The sequence below is a fragment of the Alligator sinensis genome, unplaced genomic scaffold, assembly GCF_000455745.1.
Source record: "Alligator sinensis unplaced genomic scaffold, ASM45574v1 scaffold309_1, whole genome shotgun sequence".
Lineage (NCBI taxonomy): Eukaryota > Metazoa > Chordata > Crocodylia > Alligatoridae > Alligator > Alligator sinensis.
The window spans coordinates 614825-628423 of record NW_005842080.1 but is presented as its reverse complement, the minus strand read 5'-3'; the positions used below and the strand labels follow the sequence as shown (position 1 = coordinate 628423).

At 44.0% G+C, this 13599-nt stretch overlaps 1 protein-coding gene across 2 annotated transcripts in view; it reads left to right on the top strand.

Moving 5' to 3' along the window:
• ARMC4 (armadillo repeat containing 4) overlaps window positions 1-13599 on the top strand; it is a 192148-nt gene that overhangs the window by 117229 nt on the left and 61320 nt on the right. For both annotated transcript variants that reach the window (XM_025204423.1, XM_006023779.3), the window contains one exon: window positions 8670-8784. In XM_025204423.1, the coding sequence (XP_025060208.1) occupies window positions 8670-8784 (115 nt within the window). The remainder of the gene's footprint in view (window positions 1-8669; window positions 8785-13599) is intronic.

The window sequence follows — 13599 nt, the reverse complement described above, 5'->3', positions numbered from 1 at the left end:
GGATATGCGTCTAGCTGAGGTCTTCTAGACCCAGCACTCTTCCCTGCCTATGCAGGGGGTCGGACTTGATGATCTATTGAGGTCCCTTCCAACCCTGACATCTATGAATCTATGAATCGGCCGAATCCTAATCCGAACCGTATATTAGCCACTTCACAGAGGCCTAATAGCCACTTGTTCTCTGGCCACAAACTACTACTCTAAATTGTACCAGTGAGCAAATCAGACCAGTTCCTGGCCAGACCAGAACTCTGGGCAACAAAAAGGTAGTGTGCAGCCATTTTTATGGCATTGCATGTTTTAGCTGCACTTAAGGCAGTTCAATCCAAACTCAAAATTTGGGCCCTGGATTGTGGACTCTGTAGACTTTTATATTCTTAAGTTTTTAGACTGAAACACCGGACACCAGTGAAATGCAATGAGATATACATTTTAATTTTGTTTAGGTCTGTGACTGGCCTTTTTTACATTAGATCCTGTATTGTAATCTTGTAAATATTTGTATTTCAAGGAAGTACTTAAATATTTTTATTTTACAAATCTTAAACAATAAGACTTTTGGTATCAGCTAAATACTGTATTTGATCTTTTATGAGATTCCTTTCAGCTTCCAAGTAAAATGTTAAGCTATTTTTATTAAAAGACCCTTGTCATTTATAAGCCCCTTGAGTGATTGCTTAGTAGAGGTTTCACTATAGTTTAATTTTGTCTTCATAATGTCAACAAATTATTGTAAAATGCATTATTTAAGTGACTGTAACCACATGGGTGACTAATATTCTTGCTATGAATGAATACAGAGTTGGATGCCAACCAAAGTAAATGTTCAAGTATGCATGCTTGTATTGATTGCGGTAAGTAGCTTTATTACAGCATCCTGCTAGTGATGTTATAGTTAAGGATGAAAAGAAATTTATGTACAAAACACTTGTACCAGCCAGTTATAACATTATCTAAAATGATCCCATTATGGCTGAAGTTTTTGTGCTTAACAGATCTAGTCTGTTTTTTGTTTGTTTTTTATTTTTTGTAAAGAAAATAAAATAGGTATATTTCTGTACTGGAAAGAAACTAGAAATTGAAAATACAGATAAACCAATTTCCTTGTCAGTTAATTTTAAGTATGCCCTTTACTATTAATAAGATGCATGAGTTTGAATAGAAATGCACTCAGATCCTCATTTCTTCCTAGTTTGATTATTCAATGAAACCATAGAAAAATGAAAACAGGATGAGAATGAGCAAACCCTTGTTTAATACACATATGTTTAATAATTGGTGAATGTCTCAGAATAAACTCTCAACAAGAGAAAATGTTAAAGGCTTTTGCTCCATATATAATGTATCATATTTATTATGACTAACTATACATTTCCCACTGTAAAAATATGAGGGCATCGTTGACTCTGTTAGTACTTTTTTTTCTTGATTGATCCAGTGTAAGCTTAGGAGAGAGCTTAAGAATGACGAGCATAGGGAAAAGATATTTTGTTTAGTCCATTCATCTCCTCTCCAACCTCAATTTGTTTTCATAAATTTTAATCTTACTGTGGGCCAGAGCCTTAAATGTGTCCCCAGGGACAGAGCCAGGGGTGTGCAGTGATCCAGTCACATCCCTTTGTTTGATTTCTGGTCCACCAAAAGTTTAAAACCAAATGCCTGGCAGTAGCAGCATCATTTCTATTCAGGCAGCAGTGAGGGAGTCGCTTGATTTCATGGCTCATTATAATCTACTAGCTAATTCCCTGTCAAGAATAACATATTTCTGGCAGTGTTTACTGTGGTGAAGTGGGACTCCCCGCCTGGCCACAGTGCTAGGTTCCCCACTTGCCTTTGGGCACACCCCCCCACCTGACTCATCAGTCATCCCTTGTTATTAATTAATTAAGATGTTAATTAAGGTGGGAGGCTGCCCATTCGTGCCCAGATGCCAGGGGGCGCTATCTGTAGCTCTGTACCTCCCCTACACCGCAGCCCATGCCTTGCAGATGTCATCCAGTTGTTAATCACACCAGCCCCACACTGGGCTCCAGAATCCTCCACTCAGGACCCCTCTTTGATCCCTCCATTCAGGTGGCCTACTCCACCTTCTTTCGGGCTACCTAGCTCCCTGAGGTTATTTCCCCTCTCTCAGGCATGCTCTCCCCGGGACCTTCAGCCACACAAGCCCTGGCCTCACCTCCAAGGCCAGTCGGGACCCCAGGCCCTCAGCTCTGGGCGTCCCATGTGGTGGGCCCCTGGCCCTTTTGACCATTCTTGTCCTGGCCCCAGCATTGACCAGTCGAGGGGTATTCTACCTCAGGCCTCTGCCACTAGCCCACCCTCTCTCTGGGTCTGCTTTCCTGGTTGTGGGAGCTGGGGTACCTCATACCACGACTGGTGCTCCAGGGTCTCACAGGGGACTCTCACTTCCCCTCTGGAGCAGTGGGTCATGGTGCTACTTAAGATCTTGCCTTTGACCAACACTCAGCCTCCCAGCAATGGAGGACTTACCGGGGTCAGGACTCACCTCTCTCTCTATGGCCTGAGCCCCCTTTACTCGGCCTCTGGCCCAAACTTCAGCCTCAGGCATCTGAAGACCTACCTTGGCCTACTCCTCTCATTCAGGGCTCCATACCACACCCTCACTTGGGGCTACCCCCTCACTGGGGTCCTCATCTCTGCCCCCCTCACTTGGGGCCACGGGGTTTCACTCCCCGGTGGGCTCAGGTGGCCATAGCTGTTCCTGGCCCCAACTACCTTTCCTCAGGGTCTTGCACCCCGCACAGGGCTCAGGTGGCCACAGCCGTGCCTGGCCCCCAGCTACCTGAGGTGTCACGCAACCCTCCCAAAGGTGAGGGCTAGGGTTAAGGTGCCCCTACCCACCTTTCACCGGGGTGATAACTGGCCTGGCATTTCCTGGGGGCTCCCGCACCACTGAGAGCCCCACCAGGCCACCTACTCCCGGCAGGGTGCAGTTTTAGGTCATGCTCAGGACCAGGAGCCTCCTAGCCATCCCCTACAGCTCCTCCCTTACCTCCAGGTTGTTATGGAGCTTCATAGCCAGGCAATGTTGCTGCTTGGGCTGCCAGCAGCGAACTGTCCTGTTTATATGGGCGGCCAGAGCTCTAAAATGGCCACCGCAATTAAGCACCTCCTGGGGCCCCAGTCTTAAAGTGGCAGGCACCAACAGTGCCCTGCCACACACCTTCCCCCTTTAAAAGGGTACATGGGGGATGGTTTCCCCTGCTGCTCCTCTAAGCAGGCTCCCCTCAGAGCCTGTGAGAGTCCTAAAGTGGTGAGCACCCCAAAGGTGCTCCGCCACACACCTCCCCCCTTAGAATGAGATCTGGGGGGCTTCACCTGGCTGCTTTCCTTGCTGGGCTCTTCCCCAGCCTACTGCAGCCTTTGCCACGCGGCAAGCACCCCAAAGGTGCTCCGCCACATTTACATGCCCCCCACCTTTGCTCCCCACTCACCCTTCAGGGCCAGCCATGTAAAGACTCTCTCTGCCACTGCCACCTCCTCCTCCAGCCTCCAGCACGGGGGCACCCTCCCCCCACCTGCCTCTGCCTCACAGCAGGGCTTTCCCCCACCTCTCCTCCCCGCCCTACTCCCCCCTCCCTGCCTGCTGCCTGCCCCTCCCTGACAACAGCTGCCACCATGACCCCTCCTTCACCTTCCCCCACTCCATGTCCACCTGGACCCACACAACCTCCCTCCCTGCTGCCTCCCCTTCCCTGCCAGCTGTTGTTGGGGCCCCCTTCTTGCTCCCTTCCTTCCCTCCCTCCTTTCCCACTGCCTGGTGCCAACAACAGCCGCCGCCATGACCCCCCTGCTTTGTCTCCCCCTGCCCTGCTCCCCTCCCTCCCTGCATCCCCCTCACTGGTGGCTGTTCTGGATGGCAGCAGGGAAGGGTGGGGAGGGAGGTGCCACCACCGTGACCCTCCCCCCTTCACCCTCAGGCAGGGAGGTATGGGAAAGCCCCCCTGCTCAGGTGGCCGGAGTGTGTTCGCCGCCACCACAAACTTCCCCAGCAGTGGCTCAAACTTGGGTCCCACAGCCAGTCACCACCCACCCTCTCAGTGGCACATGCTCAGTTGGCCAAAAGCATTACAGACAGACAGACAGACACAGGCAGACAAACTAACCCATTTATTATATTAGAATCATGTTTTTTCTAGACTCTCCATTCCGCGGGTGTTAATGACCCTGCCTTCTTTGTAATGGCCTTTATGTTTCACTACCCAAGCTATTCTTTCTTCTGCAAATCTGCCATCTGTTAGATGCTCCCAGTAGTGTAGCTCCTATTTCACAGCCCTGCAAACTGTTTTTGACTTCAGCTAAAAACAATACCTCAGGTGTGGAAACATTAGCTCAGGTGTGGAAATAACTTTGAGTAAAGCATTGGATGCATTGCCAAGACACTCACAAAGGGTAGATTTTATTTTATGGCTCTGAAAAAGAGTTGTACATTTAATTCTAATGCCTGCAGTACTAATGACAGAATATCCTTTGGTTATTTTTTTGCCTTATGTTTTTTTATATATATTATAGCAAATTAATGTACATTCCATAAAGTTATATTTACTTTTACTTAGATCTTAAACTGTATAATATAGCCCTAAGCCTGTAGCAAATTAGTAAAGCTTCTAGGTTCTTTTAAACTGGAGAAAAATGTGATGATGATGCACCACCCCATCTGCACCCCACATTTCAAAATCCTAAATTCGCCCATGTGTGCTAAGCATTTCTGTTGCCATGACTCAACAGTTCTCAGGCTTTGTTGCATCTGGTTCTTGTTTTGGTTATTCCATGCCAGATCCTTTTGGTAACTGTGGGGTGGACTCTATCCTCAGTTACACAATTTTAACAGTGACTTCAATGGAAGTTTTATTTGTGAACAGGAGTTGGCCTTATATTTGTTTAAGCAGCCGCACAAAAATAAGCCATTTGTACACAGAACAGTAGACACAGCCAAAATAGCAAACATGTCCTTGATCAGGAAATACAATAAATATAATTTGTTCCATTTTTTGAATGTTATACAAGTTATGCATTATTTTAAAATGGTATGTAGTATGCCAAACTCCTCTCAGAGTATGCAGATATACTTGCAGCATTCCACCTATCTGTGGAATGCCTCTATAGCTGAAAGGCATAGCGCAATCTACACTGAATACAAGGAGAAAAATTGTTGATAGAAGAGAACAAGTCAAGGTGACTGGAGCCTGAGAGGCTAGGAAAGGAAAATAATATCATAGAAGTTGGAGATTGCAATGCAACATCGAGGGGGCAAGGAAGAGTAGGTGAGGTTGTGAGATACCATAAATAAAATTGGTATATAGTATAAAAAAAGAGAAAATAAAAATGAGAGAGATGGAGACAGCAGAACAAGATGGAAAAAAAACCTTTCTCACTGGAAACAGGGCCTCAACTTTACTTACAGGCATGAAATCCTGGTTCCAGAAAAGCCATGCTGGCATTGAGAAGTAGCAGGTGCTTCAAGGAGGAGGGATGATTTTGTACTTAAACCGTCAGACTGACATTCAGAAGACCTGGTCTTGGCTTTTCTACAAACGTTGTTAGTGATTGTTACAAGCCTTGACTCTCTATAGCCTCCCCTTTAGATGTGCCAGTACTTCAATTTATGTTGTCCATGTCAGAACAGTTATGCTCAACAGATAGAGTGGAAGCTCAGACCTCCAGCAGAATTCCTCAGCAGTTTCACCCCTTCCAGGGTTCTGAGAAAACAGATACAAGGAGTGGAAAAGTGTGAAAAGGAAAGCAATCATCAGAACATGCCTTAAAACAATAGTTAGTACTCTGGCCTGCTTTTTTCATAGGGAACTCAAAAAGTTTATGGCATAAGAGCAAGCTCTGCCTTAAATGGGGAGTCCATCAGGGAGCTGAGGACCAAAAATTTGTCTCCCCTCAAGGCTGCTCCCTGCTGAGCTGCTGGCACCCCTCTTCTAAAGTCATTCTCCAAGCTTGACATGCCTCACATCTCTAGCAGGTCAAAACTGCTCCCAGCTAAATTCTATTTCACTTTCATGCATTTAAGTAGCATTATGTAACTGCACTTGTATGCAGAGTTTGGATTGTATTTCCACTTGCAACAGAACAGGATTGTCCTATATGCATACCTATCTGCATGCATGTGCCCTATATGCATACCTGCCAGAAGTAAAACTTGTGGTGGTATGTAGTTGCTTCTGCATTTTAGCTAGTGAGTAGATGAGGGTGTGCCCAGAACAGTGATTGTAGCACTTTGCTAGGAAACACATTCAAATATCATCTGGGTGAGTGGAGCCTAGCACCCATATTTCCTGCTCTTTGGGCAAGTGTTCTAGCCACTACGACAGTGATTTTCAACTGGGGTGCTGGTTGGAGGAGTGCCTTGAGACTAATAATGTTGAGAACCACTGCGCTAGGGAAATGAGCTAAAAGGAGGAAGGACAACCTGGCCCCCTTCTTCAGTGTCAAACGCTTGGTAGTTGTAGTTTTTCTTGAACCAAAGTTATGTGCATGCCCAGGCAAATCTAGTTTGCTTAGGTGGTTGCCCAGATTTCTGAGCACGGTCAAAAAGAAGCTAGGAGTAATAGTAGCTACATATAATACGAACTGTATGTAAGTACCAAAAATTGCCATTACCCAGCTATTTAAGTGCCACTTAGACGCATAAAGATGAAATTGGACTTAGCCCTTGGCCTCCTCAGTTGGTATCTCTTTTTAACTCTGTGACGCATGGGCTCCGCAACAGTGAGATTGGGCAAATCACTTCATAGCTCTGTACCCCAATGTACTCAATTAAATTAAGATAATATTTTTTTTTGCTTGCTTTATATATGTTTAGGAACCCTTGTTTGGGTTTATGTTGGGGCAGTACTTCCCAGGGGGGTCATCCAAAAAGCTGAATCAGCCTCAAGATTGTTCTCTGTAGTGCAGGAAATTAGTTCAGTGCATACCCTGTCTCATGATTGTACGGGTAGTAAGGATTAGATCCTTCATATTTAGCCACTCAGGGGTGGCGTTGCTCAATAACAACTGTTCTGGGTGATTAAGATGAGAGAGAGAAAGATTCACAGGCCCTTTATTCATTCTTGTAGCAGGAAATTTTCTCATGGTCTTTTTGGAAATTACAGGAAAATAATATTAAAAAGATATTTTTTTAGATTTTACAAATGGCCTTTATAGTCTTTGTTACTATCTGGACCAGTAATTTAGATGTGTATATTTAGCCGCATGGTGTATTATTGTTCTGTTATGACTTATTGTGCTGCTCCTGATGTGAACTCTGACTTCTTTCTTTCTTTTTTTCTCTGTTGACTGATAACTTTTGGCAGCTGACATATTTGACACTGAGTGTTCACTTCAGACTACCTTATACTCAGCAGGTCTTTAAAAAACAACTTATTTAATGTGCTTGGTTGTCTTCTGTTCTATGGAAAAGGTGGGATTTTGAAAACAAATTATATGACTAGGTTGCATCGATTTCTTGTAAGGCCCTTCATTTCTTTAGGCAGAGTTTATGTCCTTAAAAATTTTTTTCTGCTTCAGATAATCATATGATTATATACAGAACGGATTTCATACTTAGTTTAAAAAATATCCTGGTACATTTTATGTAATAAACACAAATTATATGTTGTTATTTGATTTTACAAGAGTAAGCCTATACTTTATTTTATTTCTGTAATATTGTATTCACAATTAAAGATGTGAACTGCATATAATTAAACTCTTACTTTTGAGGTTAGAAATCAAAGTTTGCCTGATTTTCTTTATCTTCATCTCATCTGCTTTGAGTTTAACATATCTTTCTGAACAAAGCCATGTTTGTAAAGGATATTAAGTTTTGTTTGGCCTTCCTCTCCATTTAAAGTACTCAGTGGACCCTAATGTGAAGTTATGATCCCATAGGCTGATTGATATATAAACATAAGACAGATGGTGTAGAGATGACTCTGATGATAATTCATTTTTCAGCTAGTCATGAAGATACTTTGATTACAGTATGTTTAAGTAATTATAACACAGTATTCAATGTTAGTCTTGTTGGTGGGGAACACATGGAAAACAAGTTACACGTTATTCGTGCCCAACAAAGGATGCACTGTGGTGTGACCATTTTAATTCCTAATGCTAGATTGGAAACATAGGAGTTTAAAATATGTCATACAGTAAGGTAAATACATTAAACATAGACTGAATAAAAGTTAAGTACATAGTTTTTGGCATAAATATTTGTTTTGGAAAGTATTTGTTACTATATGAAAGAAACCAGTATGTTTGAATTTGGGTTTCACTTTGCATGAAGCTCATTAAAAAGTCACATGGCTTGTTTTTAAGTTTACATGAATCCTGGATGTAATGCCATTTGCTTTATGTTTCTTAAGTAAAACATTTCAAGTCAAAGTGCTGAGAAGACGGTAACCTGAACTCATAAGCTTTAGTTAGAAACAGATTTCATTCTAAACAATTTGTGTATAACCATGTAGTGATAGTGAGTGATATTTACTTAAAATGTTGAATACACTAAGTCAGTAGCACTTAAGTAAAACAACACTGTATATTAAATGAGTTTGTACCAGTATTTCTTGACATGGCCTTCCATACAGTTATACAATATAAAATTGCATGGTCTACTTCATAATTAATTATGATTTTTATGTTTGTTTCTGTAATAGGATAATTGACCGTTTAGATGGAGTCCGTTTGTTATGGTCCTTGTTGAAAAATCCTCATCCAGATGTTCAAGCAAGTGCAGCCTGGGCTATTTGTCCTTGCATTGAAAATGCTAAGGTGAGAACTTATTTAATATAATGCAATAAATCATATCTCATAAGTAATCACATTTTTTTAAATTTTGCATGATTTTCAGTACTAGTTTATAGCTTGTTAATAATTTTCTTCTTTACAGTATTCTTTTCATCCCTGCAAATAATTTTATTTATTTATTTATTTTATTTTTTAAAGCACAACTATAAGCGTTCATTTCATGTTCATTCTAGCATTCTGGTTACTCTCTACTGCACTTTCTCCATTTGTTAAATGTTGTGTTTCAATAATGTAACCAGAACTTAGCACACTGTTCCCCAAAAGCACCCTGAATGGTGCCAGTCTGACAATACTGGAAACAGAAGCCTTCTATTAGCAGACTGTGAACAGAACAGATAGTGGCACTCTACCATATGTACCTCAACATGTTCTCAAGGGACCACCGTTTGAGTTGAGAGCATATTTCAGATTTGGTGCCAATGAAATCCTTAGACTTTGCACAGATTGCCAACAAAAATGCCAGTTGGGAATGGTGGTTCTTGTGCGGTAGTCAGCTGTGCATGAAGTACAAGATTATTAATTCATTTTATGTTGGCTGCCAAACAGAGATAAAATGGAAAATATTTTCTGTTCCTGATCTAGGGTAGATTAGAATGAATGACCTACCATAAAGTGAATGTGAAAAGTTATGTTTTTATTACAAGGTCTCTAAAATATCCAGCAATCTTGTGTCACTGATGTTTGTAAGAATGCTTTAATAATTTCTTCCATTTCTAATTACTGCCTCTATTAATGCAAGCTTTGTTTCTCCTTTCTATGCTATTGCTGATACAAATCCTTTGCCTAGTGTTTCAGAATCTTACCTTATGAAGGGATAAAATCCTCTGACAGGTACTAAATTCCCTCATCTCCCACTGAAGCCAAAATTTCCTTTAAGAATATCAACATTTTAGAAGAGCAACAATTTCTATGAATTTTCTGGTTTTCAATTTTTGTATGTGCAGCATGAAACAACTGAGTGAAAGTTTTCCCTTAATCTTGTTACATGATCTAATATTTTTCCACCCTGATTTCTGTAGACCACGTACCTTTTTTAAAAAGTAGCCAAATTATTTTGAGTTGCACCCCTCACTTTTTTAATGAACACATTTTCCTCAGCAGTTTTATATTAACTAATAATAGGCCTTAAGTATTTATTTTCTTTTGAGAAACTGAGGCATCTGTCTTTGTCTTGAACACTTGCCACGTGTACGTATTTACTGTTTAGATAGCCAAGACTTATTAGACCATCTGGTACCTTGGTACCTTGAGCTATACTGCCAGAGACCTATTCCCCATCCCTGGAATTCCTTCTTAGATGTTTTTCGTAGGGGCCATGAAATAATTATTGGGCGTGTCTACACATGCAGATCCTCTGGGGTGGGTTTACTCTAAAGTCAAAGCTGACAGGAGACAGGGGCAGTAGGACCATGGGGGAGCTGGCAGCAGAACTAAGCAGCCACAGCAGCAAGTCTGGCTGGGCCCTGCCCACCACCTCCATCCCACCCCCTCTACCCTGAGCCCCAGCCGGAAGCCTCTGCCTAGTTCCTGCCTCCCTGCGCCGAGGGAAATATAGATAAGAAGGAGGTGGGGATGGAGGCAGGGGAGGACTATGGGCAATCACCCCAGTCCTCAGGGTCAGCCAGACTGGCTCCTGTGGGCCTGACACTGCAGCTGGGAACCATATGTTGCTGAATTGGCTGGCTGGACAGCTGGTTGGGGGGAGGGGAGCAACAAAATGACTGTGGCAGGTGGGGGGAATAGGCGCACTGAGTGCAGCGACAGCTGGTTGGGAGCACAGGACCCATGCCAGTGTACCGGGGTGAGCGCCGGCAGGGCCCAGAGTGGAGTGGCAGGAGCACAGGTACCGGGCTGTCAGGGGCTCTATGGAGCTGGGCTGCACTGGTCAAGCAGGGAAAGGAGAATGGACAAGGTATCAAATTGGCTAAAAATATCCCTGGTTCCCTTAAGCCTCTCCCACAGGCCCTGCAAGCACCCCTGATCACACCAGAGCCTCCTAGATGCCAGTAACACTCTGCAGATCACATCTATCTCCCAGCCCTCTGATCTCTCCCATGGGTTGCGTCTTCCCCTCACTCCACCCATGGATTGCTCCTTCCCCCACCTCACCCCTCATGGGTTGTGTCTGCCCCCCCCCCCCCCCCCACCCCCCACGAACCCCCCCATCCTGATTTAACTGATATTGGGCAGCTGTTTTGAACTGTTTTAATGTCCCCCTAATGCTCCCAAATGTCTGTACTTAGCCTGAGTGTTAATACCAATATAGTGTTTTCAGTTAATGTTATTTTGTGAAAAACTTGAGACATTTAAATAGAGAAAATAGGTAGCATTGTTTAGGCCCCTCATATCTGAAAGCTAAAATAATAGTTTAATCACCTGGTGTTAATCACTACATTTGCATATCACTAAACTATCAGTCCTGAATGATTCCAGACAGGCTTAAGGACCAGATAGAGAGCAAAGCTGTTGCAAGAGTCATTGACCTGATTCAGCTGGCAGAACTGTGTGAGAAAATTTGCAGAGCACCTGCTATTTTTAAAGTGAGCATTAAGTTAATTTGTAATGCTTACATGTAATGTGTGTGTGTGTGTGTGTGTATGTGCGCATGTGTGGATTTACATATACATATATGTACATATACACACATATTTATCAAAAATAGAGAAATACATATATATATTTCTTTATTCAAAATATATTTCTTAATATATATATTTCTTTATTCAAAAGACCTATTCAAAATATATATGTTTCTTTTTCAAAAAGTGAAAACTACTATTTGTAAGCATATTGGTAATGATGAAGGTTCAACATGTCAAAGGTTCCACAAGGACAAGTGCACAGTCCTGCACTTAGGATGGAAGAATCCCATGAACCACTACAGCCTGGGGACTGACTGGCTAAGCAGCAGCTCTGCAGGAAAGGACCTGGGGGTTACAGCGGACAATCAGATGGACATGAGTCAGCAGTATGCCCTTGTTGCCAAGGGCTAGGGACAGACATTCAAAAAGCCTGAGCCTGAATTGATTCAATCTTTACAGGTTGGTCTAGCGTGGCTAGGCTAAATCAGTTTGTAACCATAAAGACATCCCCTCTGGACTGAAAGAATGCAGGCACATGCCTGCAGTGGCTCAGGTTAGAAGCTGGGGAGTGCTAGAGCAGCCCTCCATTCATTCCATAGTGCTGAGCTGAGGGGGGTGTGGCCTGGTCTTGGCAGGACGCTTTTGATAACAGAATATTTATCAGCTCTGTTATCAGCATTTAGCAACCCATCAGAAAACAAAGCCTCACTCATTAGTTCAAGCTCTTCTTAAACACCTTTTTCCAAATGAAGGCATGTAGGAACATTGCCAGCTGACCTGCTGATTAGCTAAAAAAAGCCCTAAGTGGACACTGTCCTATCTGCCTTACACAGACACATTTCAGCATTAGCTAGCATAACACAGGCTGGCTATGGTCCATGCTGGGGGAGAGAGGAGGAAGGAATCCCTGCTTAAGCAGTGAGTGTGAGGGGTGTGGGAAGGGGGCATGGGGAAGACAGCAGACCCTGCTGTGCCTGCAAGTCACTGCTGGAGCTCTAGCCAGGGAGCAGAGGGGAGGGGCCAGTCCTGCCGTGGAGCAGAGCCCCACCCAGCCCAGACAGCATGCCAGGATGCTGGGGGAATCTGATTTAACTTAGACCTGGCTCGGGTCCCTATCAGTAAGACAGGGAGGGGGGAATTAAAGCCCTCTCTGGGCAGACCCCCACCCCTGCCTGTTCCTGCCTGTCCCTGCTCCAGCTGGGGAGCAGAGGGGAGGGACCAGCCCTGCTGGGCTGGAACAGAGAGAACACGCCAGGGTGCTGGGGGACTCTGGTTTAAGTTAAACCAGGAAGGGGTGTAACCCAGGTGGTACTCAGACAAGGTACTCCCTCTCCAACTGAAGGGATTTATTGAGTGCTAGTGCACTATGGGAAGGGTAGCCACTCCCTTTCTATACCCTATAGAGTAGAGCTGAGACCAGTTGGAATTTAACCATATATGGTTTTAATAGGAAAAGAGCTGGGTTAGGATATGACATACATGTGGGGAGGGCAGTGGGTGCAGGAGAGCAAAAGGGGATTCAGTAAAGTTTATGTACACATCTAGCAGAGACAAATCAACAACAAAGCTTCAGGTGCAGGATTTCACAAAATTGGAGGCGCAGGTTCACAAAATTTGAGGTGCTGACACCCCTGCGCACTGAGCTCCTGGCCTCCCTGCCAGGGGTCGGATGCCTGAGCCACTGCCTGCACGCCACTCTGTCCCTCTGGCTAGCTCTCACCAGCTCTTTGGGACTCCCTTCCTTCATCCCACATTGTCCTATTCTCTCCCGGGGCCAGGTGTGCTGCCCCTTTTACCCCCCCCAGGTGGCTGGCAGGACAAATCAGGCAATATGAGAGGTGAGTCTACTCTCAGGTCCAGTTTCTCTTCCTGGCCCCTGGGCGAGGGAGGGCAAGCTTTCTCCTTTTCCAGCGCCTGATGGGTGGGGAAAAGGAAATGCCCCCCACCAATCATTTTTTAACTTTCAAAACCCCTGGGCCAAGCCATCACAGGGGTCTGGGACAGACATTGCATAAACTGGTGTGACCCAAGTCAGTTAAATCTGATACTACATTCAACCACATTTATCTCAAACTGTTTTCAGCCATTTTCAAACTGGTTTATGTGCACTGAACATCTGTTCTGTTACAGGTTTAAACCAGTTTCTGATCATTTAAACCGGTTTATGTGTAATGTCTGTCCCTAGCCAAGAAGGCTA